Here is a 24,011-nt window from a genome sequence, read left to right as displayed (position 1 = left end):
ACAATGACGATGACATTACCTCCATATATTCTTTTGAATCCCAATGCCTAAAGTTTGGTGACATGAGAGGTACTATATCCTCAGTATATGAAGCTCTTTTACCATCTCCTGAAAAACAACCCTACATGTTAATATAGAAGACATAGAAGTGGTCTCAACTACTGTTAAACTCCCTATTAATGTGTCTTTGGTGGATAGATTGGTGGAGGCTGGCCCTAAGGTCTTACTATAATGGCATCTGGTTGCCTGCTTCCCTGAACAGGCCCTTTTGAATGCCCCTATTCCAGATATGCCAAAGGGTAGGAGGAAATGAATCTATTTTATTTTTCTAGCTGCCAAATTGGCTGTAGCGAGGAGTTGGAAAACCTGATCGCTATCTAGTTTTGGTCAAGCAAACGCTGGGTTGGATTATAGCTAATGATTGGCTAACTGCGATATTGAAGGATTTGATTACTTATTTTGAAGGACCATCTAATTAACTGAACTTACTTACAACTGGTTCTCCCATTCCCCCCTCTTTTTTTTCCCCCTTTCTTTGTCTTGTCGATCCTGTTGTGTTGGTTATTAAATACTTTACTTCAAGGTTGTGGCCCAGGTGCAGCATACTCAGGTTGTGGTCCAGAGTTACAGAATACTCATTATAATAAGGATGTCCGCAAGACTTTGCTTTACGACCACATGATCATATTATTTATTGCTGACAATCATTGCATTATTATGCATAAATGTCTATATTGTTTTTCTGTATGCTTTTACTGAGACTTAGTAGCCCACGTTTGACAATAGTGCTACTATTTATTACATTATTCATTTTAAAAAACTTTCATTACAACCTTTATAAAAGTAAAATGCTAAGAGTTTACGTCGGGAGCGAGATAAACTATGAATGCAGCTCTGGACTAAAATACAGATTCCAACAGAATTAAAATAAGTAATGCAATGAATTTAATCCATATTGCAAACGTAAACTGTGAAATGGTGTTCAAAGGTAAGCATATACTTTCACTAACACGTGGCAATGAAATTAAAGCCTATACAAGGAGTATCATTGTTCTTTGTAGAGGAATTCTGTTTGATTAAGGAAAAAATATACAGTGTCAAGTTATTATAGATGTATATTGTATAGTATAGTATATAGTAAATATGTATGTTATCTCATTAAATTGATATTAAGGAGATACATAGTGACATGTATTAGAAGTACAATCAATAAAAGAAATACATAGGGATCACCATCTGTCAAAAGGAATCTTTTTCATTTGTAAGAATAAGTGGCCTCACGGACTCTGATTAATCTTATTAGGGTATGTTCCCACAGGCAGGATATGCTGTGGAATTTACGCAATGGATTTCTGTTGTGAAATTCTGCAGCATTTACAGTAGCACCAAAGTGGATAGGATTTATGCAAATATATACAATGTAGCACATGAAGTTTGTTACAATCAATGCTTCACACTAAATCCGCAGGTAAAACCGCTGCGGATAATCCACAATGATTTCCACAGCTACATTGCGATTTCTAAACTTTGATATGATCATTATTAGCTGGATCCTGTCAGAGACATGCAGGGCTAGCTTTCACCAAAGCCATTAGTACAGATGACCTGACGGAATCGGCTTTGACAGCAAGATACAGCTTCTATGTATACAGGATACACAGAAGCTTTTTTTTTTAAAAAGAAAATGAAAGTCAATTTCAAATTTGTTTGAAATCATAGGCTGCAAAAAAGACACAAAAACAAAACACTGCAAAAACTTGAAAATGCCATGAAAAACGCATAAAGACCCCTCAAAACGCTATGTGTAAAACCGGTCTAAAGAGGTTGTCTGGGGTTGGAGAAAAGGATTTTTTTTCCAGAAACAGCGCCACTCTTCTCTATAGCCTGTGTTTAGTACTGCCGCTAAACCCAATTCACTGGAAGAGCTCCAATACCAGGTACAGTCCAGTGTGGCTCTGCTTTTGGATACAAGATGTGCATCTTTTTTTTTTTTATCTCATACAACCTCTTTAAAATATGATCGATAGATAGATATATGATAGATAGATAGATAGAGAGAGAGAGAGAGAGAGAGAGAGAGAGAGAGATAGATAGATAGATAGATAGATAGATAGATAGATAGATAGATAGCAAAACAGCAGCACCGGATATTGCGGTTAGGTGATCATGTCTCCTCAGGTGATATCGGTTTTTTAATCCATTTTGTATTCCTTTCAAAATTACACAGATGTTTGTATTAATGTTTATTGATACTTTAATCGATATTGCACATATACTGAGTACAGTTACACTTACTGTTGTAAATCACTATTGAATCTGTGCTGTTATTCACATTTGACCTGCTACACTGCAATTTGCTATATTGTCTGTATTTTGACACTTTATTTGCTTGATTACTGATTGTGTATTTGCTGATTGGCACCTTGTTATATACTGCTGTGTGTTCACATGTCTCTTGCTTGAGAAAGGCTCTAGAGGATAGAGCTGAAATGTCGCACATGGGGCAATAAAGTACCCTCATTTTTTACACTTTAACTACGGTGTGCTGCCTGTTTTTTGGATTACTAGATAGATAGATAGATAGATAGATAGATAGATAGATAGATAGATAGATAGATAGATAGATCAGATTCCTTTTATTCCTTGCACATAATATATTATGCAATAAACTATTTCAGTTCTCTGTATGTGTATTTATTTCTACAAGGTGTTCAAGATTGTAGTGATCCATCCTACATACTGTACTACAAATACTTCAAATTTGTCTGTCATATATTGTTTAAGAATTAAATCTTTTTTTTTTAAACTTACATTTTTATTTGCATTTTTCAATGAAGCGTAGCGAAACATCGGAAAATAGATAAGTCACGAATAAGTGCAAAGAGCCCAAAACATAAGCCTGAAAATTTATACCATACAAATCATTATAACAATGCAAGAAGATTGCTTGATAGGTAACGAAGCGGTAGTCGGAACAATTCACTAATGCAGGATAGTGATCCATAACATAATAATACAAGCTTACTCAGCCATTGCTTACTATAAGTAAATAATGGGGAGGATGATTGCTACTGCAACGATTCACCATACAGGATACAGGCACTATATAGCTTGAAGCTGAACGTAAAAGGGCAGCTTATCAATGAAGAACGTGGACACTTGTGGACTAGGTGTTACGTAGGGGACAACACAGAGCTGCGGTGAAGTGCACAGGAGGAAGGCGAGAAAAAGGAAAAAAAAGAGAAAGTTTAGGAGAGGAAGGAGAAGATTGAGAACCCACCAACAACGAGCCCATAACATCAACTGTTTAAGAATTTAATCTTAAAGTGGGTTTCTAGTATTATGCATATAAATATAATATATATATACATTTTAGGCAGCACTCCAAAATAGGTGTAAAAAAAGATCTACCTTAAAGCCCTGATGCAATGTTTCGGCTCCACACACTAGAGACTTTGTCAAACTTGAGAAAGGCTCTATTGTGTGGAGCCGAAATGTCGCACCAGGGCTAATAAAGTAGCTCTTTTTTACACCTATTTTGGAGTGCTGCCTAAAATTTTTGAATATTTTATATCCAGCAGGTACTAAGGTCGGGACACTGGGGCGAGCACACGCTTTTGTTAAAATACTGGTGCTTCTAGACTGTGGACTATTTGTCTATATATCTATCAATAAATTATTCATCCATCTATATTTTTAGGTAATCATTGTCAGCAGTGGCACTACAACATCTGTTAGGGTGATACAAAGTCCTCTGCTGGTTTCTGTGGGACTTGATACAGAAGAAAGGAAGACATATCGTCTTTTGTTCACGCAATTATAGAATGTTACCATACTAAAGGGAGTTTTACACTGGACGATTATTGGGCAGACGAGCGTTCAAAATACGCTCGTTGCCGATAATTGCCCAGAGTAAATAGGGGAATGTTCAGCAGATGAACGATCATCTGCTGGTCGTATCGTTTAAAAAAAGTAAAGATTATCGTTGTCGGCAGCACATCTCATGTGTAAACAGGGAGACGCGCTGCCGACACGATAAAAATGTATGGGAACAAGCGATTAGAGTAACGACCGCTCTCGTTTATGATCGCTCGCTGCACCGGCCACTTATATATATAAGTGGCCGGTGTAAAAGGGCCTTAAACCCTTCAGGACTGAGCCTGTTTTGGCCTTCAGGACGAAGCCGATTTTTCAAATCGGACATGTGTCACTTTATGTGGTAATAACTCCGGAATGCTTTTGCCTATCCAAGTTATTCTGAGATTGTTTTCTCGTGAGATATTGTACTTTATGTTAGGGAAAAAATGTAATCGATAAATTCAATATTTATTTGTAAAAAAACACCAAGATTTAGAGAAAATTAGCAAAAATTTGCATTTTTCTAAATTTAAATGCATCTACTTGTAAAACAGATAGTAATACCACACAAAATACTTACTAGTTTACATTTCTCATATGTCTACTTTATGTTTGCATCGTTTTTTTGAACATTCTTTTATTTTTCTAGGACGTTACAAGGCTTAGAACTTTAGCAGCAATTTCTCATATTTTCAAGAAAATTTCAAAAGCTTATTTTTTCAGGGACCAGTTCAGTTCTGAAGTGGCTTTGAGGGCCTTATGTACTAGATAGACCCCATAAATCACCCCATTTTGAAAACTGCACCCCTCAAAGTATTCAAAACAGCATTCAGAAAGTGTTTTAACCCTTTAGGCGTTTTACAGGAATGAAAGCAAATTAGAGGTGAAATTTACAAATTAAATTATTTTTTTTCGAAAATTAATTTGTAATAAATTTTTTCTGTACCACAGAAGGTTTTACCCAAGAGATGCAACTCAATATTTATTGCCCAGATTCTGCAGTTTTTAGAAATATCCCACATGTGGTCCTAGTGCGGTAAAGGACTGAAACACAGGCCTCAGAAGCAAAGGAGCACCTAGTGGAGTTTGGGGCCTCCTTTTTTTAGAATATATTTTAGGCACTATGTCAGGTTTGAATAGGTCTTGTTGTACCAAAACAGTAAAGACCCCCCAAAAGTGACCCCATTTTGAAACTATACCCCTCAAGGAATTTATCTATGGGTATAGATAGCATTTTGAACCCACAATTTTTTTGCTAAACTTATTTGAATTAGTATGTGAAGATTAAAATCTACTTTTTTTGTGAAAAAACGTAAAAATTTTAAATTTTTACAAGGAATAAAGTAGAAAAAACACCCCAACATATGTAAAGCAATTTCTTATGATTATAGCATTACCCCATATGTGGTAATAAACTGCTGTTTGGACCCACAGCAGGCCTCAGAAGAGAAGGAGCACCATTTGGATTTTGGATTTCTGATTTTGCTGGAATAGTTTTCAGTGCCGTGTCGCGTTTGCAATGCACTGGAGGGATGAAAACCATGGAAACCCCCTAATAGTGACCCCATTTTGGAAACTACACCCCTCAAGGAATCTATCTAGGGGTAAAGTTAGCATTTTGACCCCACAGTTGTTTGGCTGAAGTCATTGGAATTAGTCTGTAAAGGTACAAATTGACTTTTTTTCTGTAAGAACTTAGAAATGTTTAATTTTTACAAGGAATAAAGGAGAAAAAGCACCCCAACATTTGTAAAACAATTTCTCCTGATTACGTAAATACCCCATATGTGCTAATAAACTGCTGTTTGGACCCACACCGGGGCTTAGAAGGGAAGGGGCACCATTTGGCTTTTGGAGCTCAAATTTAGCTGGAATAATTTTTGGGTGTCATGTCGAATTTGCAAAGCCCCTGAGAGACCGAAACAGTGGAAGCCCCCCAAATGTAACCCCATTTGGGAAACTACACCACTTAAGGAATCTATCTAGGGGTGTAGTGAGCATTTAGGCCCCACACGTCTTTTGCAGAATTTGTTAGAATTAGGCAGTGAAAATTAATATCAACATTATTTCCACTAAAATGTTGCATTTTTTCAATTTCACAAAGGATAAAGGAGAAAATGCACCCCAACATTTGTGAAGCAATTCCTCCCGAGTACGGCAATACCCCACATGTGGTCATAAATGGTTTTTCATTGAAAAATAATTAACCCTTTACGGACTGATCGATGTTTTGCTTTTTCTTTTTCGTTTTTCCTCCCCGCTTTCCGAGAGCCAAAACGTCTTTATTTTTTCGTCAATAGAGCGGTGTGGGTGCTTATTTTTTGCGGGACGAGCTGTAGTTTTTATTGGTACCATTTTTTGGTACATAAGACTTTTTGAGCACTTTTTTTAAAAAATTTTGGTAGAGTGAAGGTGACCAAAAAACTGAGATTTTGCCATTTAAAATTCTTTATTTTTCACGGTGTTCACCGTGCGAGTTCAATAATGGTATATTGTAATAGCTTGGACTTTTACGGACGCAGCGATACCAATTTTGTATATTTTTTTTATTTTTTTACATTACTTTAGAGAAAAAATATGAAAAGGGTTTCTTTTTGGACTTTAAATATTTATTTAATTTTTTCCACTAATAATAACTATTTACTTTTGTTTTTACATATTTTATTAGTCCCCCTGGGAGACTTGAACCAGCGATCGTTAGATCACTGGCAGAATACACTGCAATACTAATGTATTGCAGTATATTGTGATTTTTACAGGCTCCTGTAACAGCGTGATCGCTGTTTCTGTCCGTTAGTCCCGGGTATCAGATGTAATACACAGCTGACACCTGCAGCGTATGGTGTGGGCTCAGTGCGTGAGACGCTCCATATATCACCCCCCACACCACGACATGCTATTAAGTCATGGTGCGTGAAGGGTTTAATGCGCAGCCGATGGTGGAAAGTGAAAATTAAAATTTTAGTGCACTATATGTTGTGCCCAGTTTGTGCCACAAATACCACAAGTAAAATATTAACCGGGTTCTCCCGGGTATGGCGATGCCATATCGGTGGACGTAAATGGCTGTTTGGGCACGCTGTAGGGCTCAGAAGGGAGGGACGCCATTTGGCTTTTGGAGTGCAGATTTTGCTTGGTAGTAGCTCTGGCGTTTTGCTGGTATTTCAGTTTATAATGTGGGGGCAAATGTAGACTGGGCAGAGTACATCAGGGCATAATAAGAGGGTATAATAATGGGGTAAATAAATAATAATCTGCAGATATGTGTCCAGTGTTGCACTTAAATTATAAATGGCGCCCGATCTTATCCGCTTTTGGAATGCTCTGTACATTTTGCATTGCCATAATCTGGGAGCTGGAACTTTTTTATTTTTTCACCACCGGAGCCGTGTGAGGGCTTATTTGTTGCGGGACAATCTGTAATTTTCATTGGTACCATTTTGGGGTACATGCGATTTTGTTGATCACTTTTTATTCCATTTTTCGGCAAGCAAGGCGACCAAAAAATATCAATTCTGACAATGATTTTTATTTATTTTTTACAGCGTTCACCCTGGGCTATAAATGACCGTTATATTTTATTCTGCGGGTCGATACGATTACGGCGATACCATATGTATATCGTTTTTTTATGTTTTGCAGCGTTTGCGCAATAAAATAACTTATTTAGAAAATAATTTATTTTCTGTGTCACCATATTCTGAGAGCCATAAGTTTTTTATTTTTCAGTCAAAAAATCTGTGTAAGGGCTTGTTTTTTGCGGGACGGGTTGTAGTTTGTATCGGTACTATTTTGGCGTACATGCGACTTTTTGATCACTTTTTATTGTATATTTTGGGAGGGGTGGTGACCAAAAAATAGTGATTCTCGCTTTGTTTTTAATTTATTTTTTTTGCAGTGTTCACCGTGTGGGAAAAATAATATTATAGTTTTATAGTTGGGGTCGTTACGAACGCGGTGATACCAAATATGTGTACTTTTTTTTTACGTGTTCATTTTTTTTCCTATAATAAAAGACTTATTATAGGAAAAAAAGCAGTTCATGTTTGTCACTTCTAACTTATTTTTACACTTTTTTGAAAACATTTTTATTCTTTTTTTTACTTTTTTCACCTGTCCCACTAGGGGACACTTAGACTTGCAGCTCTGATCGCTGCTGGAATACATTACACTACACACGTAGTGTAATGCATTCCAACTGTCATTGTGACATGACAGTCATACTGACAGGAAGCCTACGACGACCACCCTCTGGGTGGTCCTCATAGGCTTCTGTACATGGCAACCCGGAAGCCATTGTCTGGCGTCCGGTTGCCATGGGTACTATCGCCAGCCCCCGTGATTTCACATGGGGGCTTCCGATCGGCGCTAAACACCTTAATTGTGGCGTTCAAATCGAACGCCACAATTAAGGGGTTAACTGCCGAAATCAGCGGCGATAGGCCGCTGATCGGCAACGGGGAATGCAGGACTGACACCCTGCACAGTTAACCGCCGCTGCGGTGTAGCGCAGCGCGGCGGTTAACTGTCAAAGCACAGACGTAACTGCACGTCAAGGTGCGCGAACTTACTGCACACATCGACGTGCAGTTACGTCAAGTGGCGGGAAGGGGTTAAGTTCAGTCAAACCACATGTATACATAAATATATAAGCAGTTTACTGTAGTGTAGTTGGATTTTAGTTGACTATAGTCAAGTAAACTAACAACATGGCTTCTGCCAATCACAAGTTTTTAATGCCAGTTTACATGCATAAATTATTTCCGAGACCCAATTAACGTCCTCACAGATAAAAAGGCAGATTAAATGACAACGTGACAATGTTCACAAAACCAGAATCAGTGAGTCTAGAGAAAGCGTAGAGAATACATAAAAACAGCTCAGTTTTTTAGGTTACAAAATATCAGCTGGGTAATTAAGTGTTTGTATTTTCTTGCCCACCATCCCAAAGCTTCTACTAAAAACGCAGCATTTAAAGACAACTGAATTAATTATTTATGCTATGATACCCTAATATCCAGTATATATATATATGTATATGTATGTGCAGCGTAGGTTCCACCTTACAGAGGTCGCCTTTTCGTGGCAGGTGGGCTAACACTTTTTGATCAAAATGTGCACTAAGAACCTCCCTATTTGTAAGTAGATTTAGCTTTAGTGCATATTTATTTATATTTAGTGGTTTAGGTGGCATTAGTGTAGCAGGGTGCTGTCGCCATTTTTTGTCTGATATATATATATATATATATATATATATATATATATATATATATATATATATATATATACACAAAAGCAAAGGATTGGAGCAGCACTGTGAACAAATGCCTGACTAGGCTTGTGCAAAGCTTCAAAAATAAAGGAGTTACCTCTCCTTATGTGTTAGATGTCCAAAAAAGAAAACGTGAAGCAGCACTCACATAAAGTGAATTTATTCATCCAACATGGAACCACAACGTTTCACCTCTTCTTGAAAATGCCTTCATAGAGGAGGTGAAACGTTGTGGATCCATGTTGGATGAATAAATTCACTTTATTTGAGTGCTGCTTCACATTCTCTTTTTTGTATATATATATGTATATATGTATGTGTATATATATATATATATATATATATATATATATGTATATATATATTTACATATATATACACATATATATACATATATATATATATATATATATATACAAAAAAGAGAACGTGAAGCAGCACTCAAATAAAGTGAACACGGTGGATATAAAAAGTCTACACTAAAATGCTAGGTTTATATCATGTCAAAGAATCAGTACAGGATTTATAATTTCAGAACTTTTTCCTTTCATGTGACCCATAATCTGTACAATTCCATTGAAAAACAAACTGAAATCATTCAGAGGGGAAAATAAAATAACAAAACTACAATAATGTGGTTGCATAAGAGTGAACACCCTCCTATAATTAGGGATGTGGTTGGCTTAAAATCATTTAAGCCAAGTAAGTTCTACAGGGTGGGCCATTTATATGGATACACCTAAATAAAATGGGAATGGTTGGTGATATTAACTTCCTGTTTGTGGCACATTAGTATATGGGAGGGGGGAAACTTTTCAAGCTGGGTGTTGACCATGGCAGCCATTTTGAAGTCAGCCATTTTGTATCCAACTTTAGTTTTTTCAATGGGAAGATGGTCATGTGACAAATCAAACTTATCGAGAATTTCACAAGAAAAACAATGGTGTGCTTGGTTTTAACGTTACTTTATTCTTTCATGAGTTATTTACAAGCTTCTCTTTATTTACAGCCATTGACATGTTGCAGAGGTTAACACGTGAGGAGCGGATAGAAATTGTGTTGATGTCTGGTGAACGCAGTACCCGGGTCATTGCAGCAAATTTCAATGCAAGACACCCTATGAGACCACCCATCTCCCATGCTACAGTTTGCAAACTGCTTGCCAAGTTTCGTGAAACTGGTTCAGTGTTGGATTTGCCCAAATGTGAACGCATGAAAACTGTCACTAATGAAGAAACATCAGTGGCTGTCCTAGCTTCATTCAGCAAGAGCCCACAGCGTAGCACTCACCGCATGTCACTGGAGAGTGGCATCAGTCGAACATCCCTTCGGTGGATATTAGCTACTCACAAATGCCACCCTTACAAACTCCAGCTGCTGCAGCATCTCAACGAGGATGACCCAGATCAGCGCACTGAATTTGCAGAATGGGCAAAACAAAAATTGGAACAGGACCCTCAGTTTACACAGAACATTTCGTTCAGTGATGAGGCAAACTTTTATGTGAATGGTGAAGTTAACAAACAAAACCACCGCTATTGGTCTGACACTAACCCACATTGGATAGATCCCTCCAAGACTGTTGGAACACAAAAATTGATGGTATGGTGTGGTATATGGGGTACAAAGATAGTGGGGCCATTCTTCATCAATGGAAACCTCAAGGCCACGGGATATCTGAAATTGCTACAGGATGATGTGTTTCCCTCTTTAAGCACTGAAGCTGGCACGTTCCCTGAGTTTTTCCAGCAAGATGGTGCACCACCACATTATGGGTGTCAGGTCCGAGCATTCCTAGATGAACAGTTTCCTGGAAAGTGGATTGGTCATCGTGGGCCAGTTGAATGGCCCCCTAGGTCTCCCGATCTGACCCCCTTAGACTTTTATCTTTGGGGTCATCTGAAGGCAATTGTCTATGCTGTAAAGATACGAGATGTGCAGCAACTGAAACTACGGATACTGGAAGCCTGTGCTAGCATTTCTTCTGCGGTGTGGCTATCAGTGTGTGAAGAGTGGGAGAAGAGGGTTGCATTGACAATCCAACACAATGGGCAGCACTTTGAACACATTTTATAAGTGGTCAGAAACTTGTAAATAACTCATGAAAGAATAAAGTAACGTTAAAACCAAGCACACCATTGTTTTACTTGTGAAATTCCCGATAAGTTTGATGTGTCACATGACCCTCTTCCCATTGAAAAAACGAAAGTTGGATGCAAAATGGCCAACTTCAAAATGGCTGCCATGGTCAACACCCAGCTTGAAAAGTTTCCCCCCTCCCATATACTAATGTGCCACAAACAGGAAGTTAATATCACCAACCATTCCCCTTTTATTTAGGTGTATCCATATAAATGGCCCACCCTGTATATTTTCAATACAATTTTTGCTTTGTTTCAACCAGGTAATGTGAACACGCGAACACATGGTGGCTATAGACAAAGAAGACATTACATAAAAGTCAGTGGGATGTGAATTGTTTGGGAATAATATTGTGGAGTAAAAGGCTTAATAAAAATAAGCATTAGCTCTTAATCTGGAATATAAAAATTGTTACTTGAATATAAATGTAGCCAATGTGGCATAAACACTATTTTTTTTATTAGGGCTGTGAGCTGAATACAGAAACCATAAGGGCATGCCCAGACGTGGCGGAATTCTTCCGCTACTGTCCGCATCAATGGCGCACAGAATCTGGGCATTAAAATGGGCATTAAATTGATGCGGACTAGCCGTTGCGTATTGAGGTGAAAGTACTTCCCTTCTCTCTATCAGTGCAGGATAGAGAATGGACAGCACTTTTCCTAGTGAAAGTAAAAGAATTTCATACTTACCCGGCTGTTGTCTTGGTGACGCGTCACTCTTTCGCCATCCAGCCCGACCTCCCTGGATGACGCGGCAGTCCATGTGACCGCTGCAGCCTGTGATTGGCCTGTGATTGGCTGCAGCCGTCACTTAGACTGAAACGTCATCCTGGGACGCCGGACTGGAGGAAGAAGCAGGGAGTTCTTGGTAAGTAGGAACTTCTATTTTTTTTACAGGTTGATGTATATTGTGATCGGTAGTCAACAGTCATCGGTGCTGAAACAGTTAATGACGATCTCTTAACTCTTTCAGCACCCTAGAGAGTGACTATTTACTGAAGTCGCCTAGCAACGCTCCCGTAATTATGGGTGCACACACGTAGTCACCCGTAATTATGGGTTCACACACGTAGTCACCCGTAATTATGGGAGCCCCATTGACTTCCTCAGTCTGGCTGTAGACCTAGAAATACATAGGTCCAGCCAGAATGAAGAGATGTCATGTTAGTAAAACCAATACGCTCCGCAGCACACATAACATCTACATAACATCTGCGGACTTCATTGCGGAATTTTGAATCTCCATTGAAGTCAATGGAGAAATTCCGCTATGAGTCCGCAACAAGTCCGCTACACGTCCGCAACAACCATTGTATGCTGTGGACACCAAATTCCATGCCGCAGCCTATGCTACGCAGCGGAATTGTCCGCAACGTGTAAACGAACACAACTAAAAAGCTGTGGAAGGCAATGGAGAAATGTGTACGCTGCGGATTTCCGCTGCGGACTGTCCGCAGCGGAATTCAAGAGCAATTCCGCTACGTGTGGTCATGCCCTTACAAATACTTTCTATCTAACTGGTGAGATGCTTTCGGCTGCAGTTGCTAGTCTACTTTCCATGGATTCTCACCTTTATTAATGCCGTGCAGTATCTTGCAGAAAATTGGGATCACTGTAGCACCATGGACAGTTTAGAAGAGCGTCAATAAGAGTTAATTTGTGTTTATTTAAAGCTGTGTTTAATAGGAAAGACGACTTAAACAAGATTAAAGCAACACAAGCAAAGGAAACTGTTGAGGGCAATGAAGCAACACTGGCTATACTAAATAATTGCAGAAACTGGAATGCACATTGCATGTAGATGATTCTTACTAGTGCAAAGGAGATCCATTGCAAGGCAGACTACAGGATCAGTCTGGGATATATTGAGCCCACCAGAAACCCGCTTTATAGCTATATAGTGCAAGTGAATATTTGCTGTTAATGACTTTGTGTAACTTGCTGTTAGCATCACATATACGCAAGCGATATGATCAATGGGAACTAATAGGCTATTTTCTAAATAGTAATTAAAAAAGTAATAAATCCCAGCAGCAAGTGATGTGTCCCATTGTTAACTTCAGATAAGGCACATATATATAAAAAAAAGTAGAATGGAATGCTTTTTTTAGGATTAATATTCTCGTGTTTCCTAAAAATAATAATTATAATAAGTGTAGAACTGAAGATTGCGGCAAAATGGAGGGAGGCAAAAACTACACTTGTCTGCAATGAGAGGGAGGACGGATTCCTGTCCTGCCACAAAGATTGTGAATGCATGGGAACTGCGGGGTAATGTTTTAGGGTGGACACAGTGCTGACGTCATCAGTGCTGTGCCATGGGGATTAGCACAGTAGTCTCTCAGACTACCCATGCACACTAAATGACGCAGTGTGCATACAGGTAGTCTAAAAAATAAGATGGCCATGACAGTTAAAAAAAAAAGGGGAGACAGAACATTCGAAACAACACAAAAAAGAGAAAAAAAAACTACACAGGATATTTAAACTTTATAGTAGGTGTTTCATTATGTTAAAATGTTTGTCTTAACCAGATGGTTGCTTTAAATGATCAAATTCTTGCTGTAGCTGTTACAAGGGGGAGCTTACTCAATACAAATTTATACAGCTCCGTTGAAGTCAATAAGAGCTCTATAAATCCGTATGAAGTTCTCCCGAGGGGTTGCTACAGACATTCCGAATTATACCTTCATGACGTTATAAAAGAAATACAGGAGATTCTCAGGTCCATCTTAGAAAACAAACCACAAAGCGAAAGGCACAGAATTACAATTGAGATATACACAGTAATGCATATTTCACAGTAGAAGGATGAGCATTAGTAAAACTAAAATAGAGTAAGCTCACGTTGCCATCATGTAATAAAACATATACAGTAAAGAGCGAGGGTAGATAAGGAGAAATCACATAAGCTCACTCGGAAAGAATACATTGCTCTTACAGTACAATCCAGATGGAGAGAACTTACCTCCCTGTGGTTTGCTACAACAAGCTACCTGTCTATCGAGGCAGAGGTTCCATTCTCATCTAAAAACGGAATCTCGCTATGGACTTTAGCTAGAAGTAATTCTATTACAAAGTGCACTCAGTGACAATAATGCTTTTTACTCAGAGGTCAGTGTTTCAGTAGCAAATAGCTCCTGTCCCTTATCATTTATATTATTGACTCTATCTTTGTAAGACCAACAAATACCGGTAACTAAAAATGTTTTTCACTCATTGCAATATTTGAACAATTTACATTCTATGTGAAACATCAGAGGTAAAATAAATTATGGATACAGCCAAAAGAGTAATAATATATTAATAGTAGGTTGCAGTAACATTTTTTTTTTATAATAGTTATACTAAAATGTACTTTGTTACTAATAAAGACTAATGCTAAGGCTAAGATAACAACATTGGTGACATGTTTAGTCTTCCTTGAAGACTTCCTTGGAGACTTGTCTTTACTAATTTCACCCTGGGTCAACTTCTTCAAGAGAACCTGTCATATTTGTCTTAGTAAATATTTGTATTCACGTGAAATATAAATTCTGAAGCACCTTTACTTAGAACTTTGCATTCCCTTGTTATTCCTACTGGAAAAGAATGAATAAATTGACAACTGGGCTTTACCATGCCTCTTGTCAATCAGTGCTGACAGTGTAAGAGTGTGTAGGAACACTCTATTGACAACGTAGAAAGTTAGAACTATTTATCAGTTTATTCATACATTTCCAGGAGGAATAGCAGAGGAACTGCACAACAAAGAGTTCTAAGAAAAAGTTCCCCAGCGTTGTTGTTTCACCGGGAATACAAGTAATTACTAGAGCAAATATTACTAAAGCAAAAATTACAACAACACCTTTTTTGGCTTACTTTGGTTTCTTATATTTTCAGTTGACTACTATTTTTCTCATTTCTGCCCTCTCCTCATATTGCATTTTTTATTCTTAGATTATGTTTAAGGGCAATGGACACTTTTGCACAGATTTTTTTTATTTTATTTTTTATTATTATTGCTCATTTGCTTCCTAAATGCAACAAAAAATGGGTTGTCCAGTAGTTTAGAAAAATAGGCTAACAACAGGAAAGGTTAAAATTCAAAAATAACCATTACTCACCTATGAAAACCCCAATGCTGACTCTCGGGTGGTCCCTGCTGGTCTTTCTTTACTTTGCTGCAGAAATAACACTCCTTACATCTACCTGACCACCGCAGCCAGTCACCGGCCTCAGCTGTCTCATGCCATACATGTAAGCAGCACCACTGAGGCCAGTGATTGGCTGCAGCGGACACATGGATGTATTGCATGTCATCATTGCAGCAAACGACACAAACACTAGCAGGACTACTGGAGAGTTAACGCAGAATCGGCGGGGGATTTGATAGGTGTGTAATGACCTATTTTTTTCTTTTAGCACATTTCCTGCTGTTAGGCTAATTTTTTTTTTTTACTCCCCTTTAAGCAACTTTCTGAATAATCATCATTAAAAGTTTTTCTTCCATTTTATTGCTAAAGAGGTTGTCCAACATCTATACTTAGCTAGCAGTGCTGCTGCTTCTGACATAGATCCGACAGCACACTGCTCCTGTCTGTTAACTTGATATCAGCTCACAACTGATGTCATCTGCTCTCCCCCTCCCTTCTCTCAGTATTAGACTGGGCTCCCACATAGAGTAAACGCTGCAGAATTTCCGCAACAGAAATTGTGTGCGGAAATTCCGCAGCATTTACAGTAGTAGCAAAGTGGATGAGTTTTGAGCAAATCACATGCATACACTGCAGAAAGAATCCACAGCGAAAACGTTCATAAATTGACCTGTGGTGTTTTTTTTAAAATCCGCAGCATGTCAATTTATGCTGCAAAATCGTTGCTCTTTTGTTTCAGGTTTTCCCCATTGAATTCAATGAAAAGGTAAAACCCGCAGCAAATGTTGCGACTTTTATTTCAGAAACGTAAATTAAAAACACAACTGACTTTTTTGTTTAAAATTAATAAAAAAAATAATACTTACCCCCCCCCCCCGGGCGTTGTCATAGAGACACATTCCTCTGTTCTCCATCCAGGCCGGCCTCCGTGGATAACGTTTCATCCTTTGTGACTGATGCAGCCAATCACAGGCTTCAGCAGTCACATTGGCTGCAGCATCATCCCAGGAGGCCGACTGCACAGAGAACAGAGCGACGCGTCGCCATGACAACAACCATGGATCAGTATTAGCTTTTTTTTTTTTTTCAAGCACTGGTTTCTGCAGCAGAGATCTCTCCCGAAAAACTGCACTACAATTTGGTGTGGTTTTTCGGTCGGAAATCCCTACAGGTTCTAGGTCGGATGCGCTGCATACTTTTACTCAGCGTATCCAACCTGTGTGAACCTAGCTTCAAGGATACCAGCAGGGAGGGGAAGACGAGGTTAACTGCAGAGCAAGTTATTTATCAGAAGCGCTCTAGCTAGGACTCTGGCGATCAAAGCTCGTGACATCACTGTTCATGTATGAAAAGTGATGTCAGGAGTTTCCCCTGGGTCGAAGTCCCCTGCTAAAGATCTTCCAATGCTCTTGCTGGGGACTTTGCCATTGTAATGCTCAGGACATCACTGTCCACATATGGACAGTCACCTCGGGAGTTTCGTCAGGGCCAGAGACTCCGGCCAGAGCACTTCCGATGATCTGTCTGGTAAATCCGGCATTGTAAAGCTTCTGACATTATTGTCCATAGATCGACAGACGTCAAAAGCTTCCCCAAGCACAGCACTTCAGGTAGCGCTCTGCCTAAGGGATTCGGGTGAAATATCCCACTGTATGCCTATACAGCGGAATACATTGCAGGCTTCCGGTTGAGTCCTCCGGACATATACCTCGGGCGAAAAGAATAAACATGATGTAAGCTAGGACTAAGATACTCATGCTTACTTGTCTAATTTTGTTACTTACTGTAGTGTACATTCCGATTATAAGATAATTTTAAGCATACGTGCATGTATGTATCCTGGCTGTTATTGAACTATCTCAATAATAATATAATAACAACAATGAGCCTATAAACCCATCACTACAACATCTAGTGTATATCTGTGTGCCCAAAGTTGACTATTAAATTGCACATTGAAAAAACTATATACATCAAAGTATTAGATAGTGTTTCTCAATAGTATAATAGGAGGATTGGCTTAGACCAACTCTGAAGTACATAAAGGGGACCTGTCACCAGCATTTCACCTATTAAACCAGCAATACCAGGTGGTAGTGGGTGAAAAATCATTTCTATATAACCTATAATTATCTTCTTAGTCGGCTCTGTAGCTTTAGTATTCAGTTTTTTGGTGATCCCACACCGTATGCTAATGAGCAGAAAAGAGTCAAATCTTCGTTTGAAAAGAGTCAAATCTTCGTTTGAAAAGAGTCATATCTTCATTCCTCAAGTATTTCCGAGTTTACCCCGCCTTCTTACTTTTGACTAACAGCTCCTCGCCTTCCCCCAGCACACAAAATCCTGTGCTTGTGCATTGATGTCCTCTCCTGGGGTGTGCGCACAAAGGGACACCGGATTATTACGATAAAAGGCGCAAAATGTTTGCAGACCGTTATTTGCGGTCGGAGGAGGAGTTTAGGAGAGGAGATAACGGCAATTAACTTTTTATAGCAGCGGCCAGTGAGGGATAAGTAAAGTTCAATAGGTGAAATGCTGGTGACAGGTTCCCAAGCAGCACTGATGTGGCTGCTATGCGGCCAACAGCCTTGCTGTTGCCCTGTTCGGCGCGGCTATGATATTGCCCGTTAATTGCTGCACGTTGTTGTGGGTAAATCAACTGTTTTCCTGCAAAATTATGGAACCATTAATGAATACACCCTTTAGGGTCACACTAACATCCCTTATACCCGCAACAATGCATAGTTATTAACAAGCAATTTGACAGCCATGCCCCGCGGCTGCATCAAGGCTAATCCTTGGGGCCTTACCCTAAGAGGTTCCTAAATATAATACAGACTAAAATGAGGAAAATCATATCTAGACTGTTGTCAAGCTACTTTAACCCTGTTCAGTGCCAATAGATTTGAGACAGACAAGCTGCTATGGATACATTTTCCTAAGGCTAGATTCACACGAGCGTAGAGAAACTTGGACGTGAAAAAGGTGAAGATTTCACCTCCAAGGTGCCCCCGTGAGGGTCCCATTTTCACAGATCCCCATAGACTTGAAACTATAGAGGGATCCGTGAAAACAAAAAAAAATAGGACAGGTTCTATTTTTCAACTGACCCTTCGCACGGTCCATTGAAACAACATTGAAAAACATGCGTTGTTTCAACGGCCATCACACGGACGTATTTAACGCTCGTGTGAATCAGGCCCAACAGGTTCAGCGTTTTAAATGTAGTTGTTAGGCAGTTCATCAATAGCAACCTGGGTATCACAGATTACTCTGGTCTTCAGCTCAAAGCAAAATTGGCTCTGAAAATTCAGAGGGGAGCATGCCATTACTAAAACCTTTATTTTCTCTATCTTTTATTACCATTGCCATATTAATTAAAAGTTACCTTTACCATATTAAAAATGCCACATGCCTACAGGAAACTTTTATCAGAATAACCTTTATCCACCATAAGGCCATGTTCAAACGTGGCAGATTTGCAGCGGAATTCCACTGAGGACAGGCCACAGTGGAAATCTGCGGCAAACTTTTCTTTCTTTGGTTTCTATAGCTTTTTAGTTTACTTAGTGCAGTCGTTGCAGAAAATAATGGTGCACCAAATAGCTTGCGCTGCGGCATTTACACCCACAGCATGCTCAGTCTGTTGCAGAGAAGCAGAGGATTTCAATCTTTGCATGTCTGCTGCGAAATAAGCCACGTCTGGATGAACCCTCACAGATTCGTCACGTAACTGCAGCGAATTTGCGGCAAAATCATAATTGGAAAATTGCCGCCATGTCTGAACATGCCCCAACAGTTCCATTCAAAAAGTCTGTTGAGAAATGGTCTATTTAAGCACAAAAATTAATGTACTTGTCTGCGTAATGTGTCCTTTGCACAACATATCCTGTCCTTATTAACGTTTCCTTTAGCTAATTTTGGCATGTCCATACAAATTTAAATTAAATCGAAGCCTTCCATAAAATCATGGAGCCTTAATCACCCAAGTAAGCATTTTTGCTGCAAAGAATAATTTTTGCATCGTTTTATTTGACCAAACTATATGTAAAAATCATTCTGCTTGTAGTCTGACATAACTTATGCTTTACAGAAACTGAAATCTAGTAAGGCCTCTTTGTTGATTTCCATATTTATGCCTGAATGATATCTTAGATATATTAACATTCCCCTGCTTTTCCAGTATCATAATAGAGGGGATGTTTTTTCTCCTTTATTATAAAAATATAGGTTATGGAAAGAATTGTATAATACTTAGTAACGACAGTTAAGAGGAGATATTTTGTACCTGACGAAGAAGTCTCTCCCATCTCTGTTTGTAGCCATCTCCCATCCATAAGGTGGTCCCTGAGGCAAATTCCAGGTCCCAGCAGGTGGAGGCCACCCAGAAGACTTTGTTCTGTGACTGGAAAAGAAAACGCAACTTTACCCAATTCCACCCACCATACACCACAAGACACATACCAACTTTGCTAACCATAATATTAAATAAGAATTGTGAATATGATAGACAGTTTAGAAGAACTTTTGTGCCAATTGTGTAATGTAAAAAAAAAGTTGTCAGTGTATTTGACAAATGTTAAAGTGGTTCTCTGAGACTTTTATATTGATAACCTCTCCCTAGGATGAGCCATCAATATCAGATCGGTAGGGTTCCGAGTCCAGGGACTCCCGCCGATCAGCTGACCGAAGCGGCATCGGTGTTCATCGCCGCGGCCTCTTTAATGCTTCCTAGGCACAGCGCCATACACTTCCAAAGCGGCTGGGCCTGGGATTGATCCTGAACTGCAAGCCCAGGCACAGCCTTTACGGAAGTGTACGGCACTGTGCCTGGTATTGATATACTATCCTAAAAATAGGCTATCAATATAAAAGTCCCAGAGAACCCCTTTAAAAGAAGGTTATATACATGTGGTTGTTCCATCAAATAATACTTAAACTTCAAAATATATTATGTATAATCTGAACAAATACATTGCAAAAATAATTATATATATATATATATATATAACTAAATCTAAGATACCAGTGAATAGATTGACCATGTGTTGATTGTTGCTATTTGGGTTTGACATGGTAGACGAGAAGCTATCAAATTCTCGGAACAACGAGGCAGTAGAATAAAGCACTCTCCAGTTTTTCTTTGCTGCCATTCCACAAAAGAAACATGTCATCCACATATCGTATATATATTATCCTGGAATTCAATATTATTTAAATATGTAGTTTCAAAAGAAGCCATAAAGATATGAGCTGCAAAGGACCCCATCAAAGTCCCTTGCAGCTATGGGTAACACTCAATACTAAATCTAACAATGACATAATGAATCTGATATTCCTTTTAGCTACAGTGACATCTTCACATGATTTATATTTGACTGCGGTCATGCCTTCATTGTATGGGATATTGGTATATAGATTTTTAATGTCTAAGGCAGGGGTGGGCAAACTTTTTGACTCGCGGGCCACAATGGGTTCTAAAATTTGACAGAGGGGCCGGGCCAGAAGCATTTGGAGGGAGTGTTTGGGCCGGATATACTAAAGCATTAAATGTAGTGTGTGCAAACCTCATAGCACAGTAAGAACACTACAACCCAATTTATTAACTGTCTTTCAAATGTGAAAAATAGCCCTTATCAGTTAATAAATTTGTCTCAAGGAATATGCAAGATATGGCATTTACATACTATTTCGCAGATACTGGGAGAAGGAAATGTAAATAGATTAAAATAACATACGCACTGTGATTTATCAAGAAAAAAGTTCTGTTGACTCTGTAAATTAGCTGCCAACCTCTGAGCAGTAGCCGCCCGTTCTTGTGTTGACTGCTTGCTAGCATAGTTTGCATGCTTCGTGGCAAAGTGACGGCTGATATTGTACTCTTTGAAAACCGAAGGGCTTAATGGTGACGTGAAACGAAGTGAAAATTAAAGTGAAATACGCGCCACATTAACCCCTTAATGACCGGGCCATTTTGCACGTTAATGACCAAGGATTATTTTTTGTTTTTCCACGGTCGCATTCCAAGAGTCGTAACTCTTTTTTTATTCCGTCGACATAGCCGTATAAGGGCTTGTTTTTTCCGGGACGAGTTGTATTTTGTAATTGTACCATTTTTAGATGCTTATAACATATTGATTAACTTTTATTAACTTTATTTTAGGAGAGAATTGAAAATAAGCAGCTATTCCAGCATTAATTTTCACGTTATAAATTTACGCCGTTTACTATGCAGCGTAAATAACATGTTAACTTTATTCTATGGGTCGGCACGATTACAGGGATACCAAATGTGTAAAGGTTTTATATGTTTTTTCTACGTTTGCACAATAAAAACCCTTTTAGAAAAAAATTACTTGTTTTTGCATCGCCGCGTTCCAAGAGGCGTAATTTTTTTATTTTTCCGTCGATGTGGCCGTACGTGGGATTGATTTTTGCGGGACAATGTGTAGTTTTCATTAGTACTATTTTGGGGTACATAGGACTTATAGATGAACTTTTATTTTATTTTTTATGGGGGGAATGGGAGAAAAGAGAGAATTTTGCCGTTGTTTTTTGCGTTTTCTTTGGACGCCGTTCATCCGGCGGTTTAATTAATGTGTTCATTTTATTGGTCAAGTTGTTACGATCGCGGGGATACCATATATGTGTATGTGTGATTTGTTTTGACCGTTTTATTAAATAAAACCACTTTTTGGGGCAAAAAAGTAGTTTTATTTGACTTTGACTGTAATTTTTTGTATTTTTTTTTTCACAAACTTTATTTAACGGTTTTACTTTTTTTTTTTTAGTCCCACCAGGGGACTTCACTATGCGATGTGCCGATCGCATATATAATGCTTTGGTATACTTCGTATACCAAAGCATTATTGCCTGTCAGTGTAAAACTGACAGGCAACCTGTTAGGTCATGCCTCTGGCATCGCCTAACAGGCAGATGCTGAAGACAGACCTGGGGGTCTTTGTTAGACCCCCGGCTGTCATGGAAACCCGACGGCGACCCGCGATTTGTTTGCGGGGGCGCCGATCGGGAGACAGAGGGAGTTCCCCCCTCTGTCAAACACATTAAATGCCGCTGTCACTGTTGACAGCGGCATTTAATGGGTTAAACTGCCGGAATCGGCGCGTGCTTCGATTCCGGCAGTTGCAGCAGGAGCCAGGCTGTGTATAACAGCCGTGCTCCTGCCGCTGATCGCGTGGGTAAACTGTCAGTACCCGCGCGATCACAGGACGGATATATCCGTCCTCCTGCGCGAACTAGCAGCTGCTGAGGACGGATATATCTTGGACAAGTTCGGCGGGCCGGATTAAAAAGCCTAACGGGCCGTATGTGGCCCGCGGGCCGTAGTTTGCCCATGTCTGGTCTAAGGTGTATAACCATGTTGTATCCAGGACCTCAGTACTCAGTACTAGATGAAGCTTTCGAAATGGGAATCATTGACAATGACTTTAAAACTTCAGTAACTAATAAACCTCCTCGGGTTCCCACATGATCTTCTGCCAAAGGTACACAAAAATATTGATAAACCGCCTGGACGTCCAATCGTCTCTGGCATCAATTCCATCCTTTAACCTTTGCAAATCTATGTTGATTCATACTTGAAGAAAATTGTTAAAAATCTTCCAAATTGTCTACAGTATACCACCCACTTTTACAGAGGATACATTCGATTTAGGTCCTAGATACAACATGGTTATGCACCTTAGACATTCAAAATCTGTATAAAAATATCCCATACAATGAAGACATAACCGCATTTAAATATAAATTATTTGAAGATGTCATTCTATATAATAGGAAAATCAGGTTCAATATGTCATTATTAGACCATGTGCTTACAAAAAATTAATTTAGATTTGGTATTGAGTATTACCTGCAGCTGCAAGGGACTTTAATGGTGTCCTCTACAGCTCCAGGTTATGCCAATATCTTTATGGCTTCTTTTGAATCAACACACTTAAATAATATTGAATTCAAGGATAATATCAAGCTGTGGCTACGATATGTGGAGGACGTGTTCCTTTGCTGTAACGGCAGTAAAGAAAAACTGTAGAGATTTATTAAATATTTAAATCAATGTCACAACTTGATAGAATTCTCATTAGATTGCGATAAAAATAGAATCCATTATTTGGATGTTGAAATACATAAAACTGAGATAATTTAACTACAACACTGTATTTGAATTTTGTATACAAAAGAAGGACAAGGAGTCATGCACTATTTTAGATAATTCTGAAATTTTTTAAATTTTATTAGTAGACAAGACATGGGGGATAAATTTACATAGAGGATCCCATCCAATAGAGCTATACATGTGCTACATACAAGTAATTATATAGTAGTCAAAAATAGTAAATATGACACATACTACTGTGTGGTCATCAGTGTATTCGAAACCTACTGATAGGAATAATCTTTTAAGATGTGATAGTGCACATGTACCTCAAACTTTTAAAGGGATCCCCAAAAGCCAATTTATTTGTACACGACGCATATGTTGCACGATGAAGGAATATAACAAACATAAAAATAAATTTATTTAAAAATACATAGATAGGGGCTATTATAAGGAAGAAATTGAAAAAGTAGGACAAGAAA

General features: G+C 38.8%; 1 protein-coding gene across 2 annotated transcripts in view; it reads right to left on the bottom strand.

Annotated features, from left to right (window-relative positions):
- FRMPD4 (FERM and PDZ domain containing 4) overlaps positions 1 to 24,011 on the bottom strand; it is a 433,432-nt gene that overhangs the window by 173,432 nt on the left and 235,989 nt on the right. For both annotated transcript variants that reach the window (XM_075852758.1, XM_075852756.1), the window contains exon 3: positions 19,699 to 19,815. In XM_075852758.1, coding sequence (XP_075708873.1) covers positions 19,699 to 19,815 — 117 coding nt within the window. The remainder of the gene's footprint in view (positions 1 to 19,698; positions 19,816 to 24,011) is intronic.

Source organism: Rhinoderma darwinii, chromosome 2, assembly GCF_050947455.1.
Source record: "Rhinoderma darwinii isolate aRhiDar2 chromosome 2, aRhiDar2.hap1, whole genome shotgun sequence".
Taxonomy (NCBI): domain Eukaryota; kingdom Metazoa; phylum Chordata; class Amphibia; order Anura; family Rhinodermatidae; genus Rhinoderma; species Rhinoderma darwinii.
This window is presented reverse-complemented; position numbering and strand designations above follow the sequence as displayed.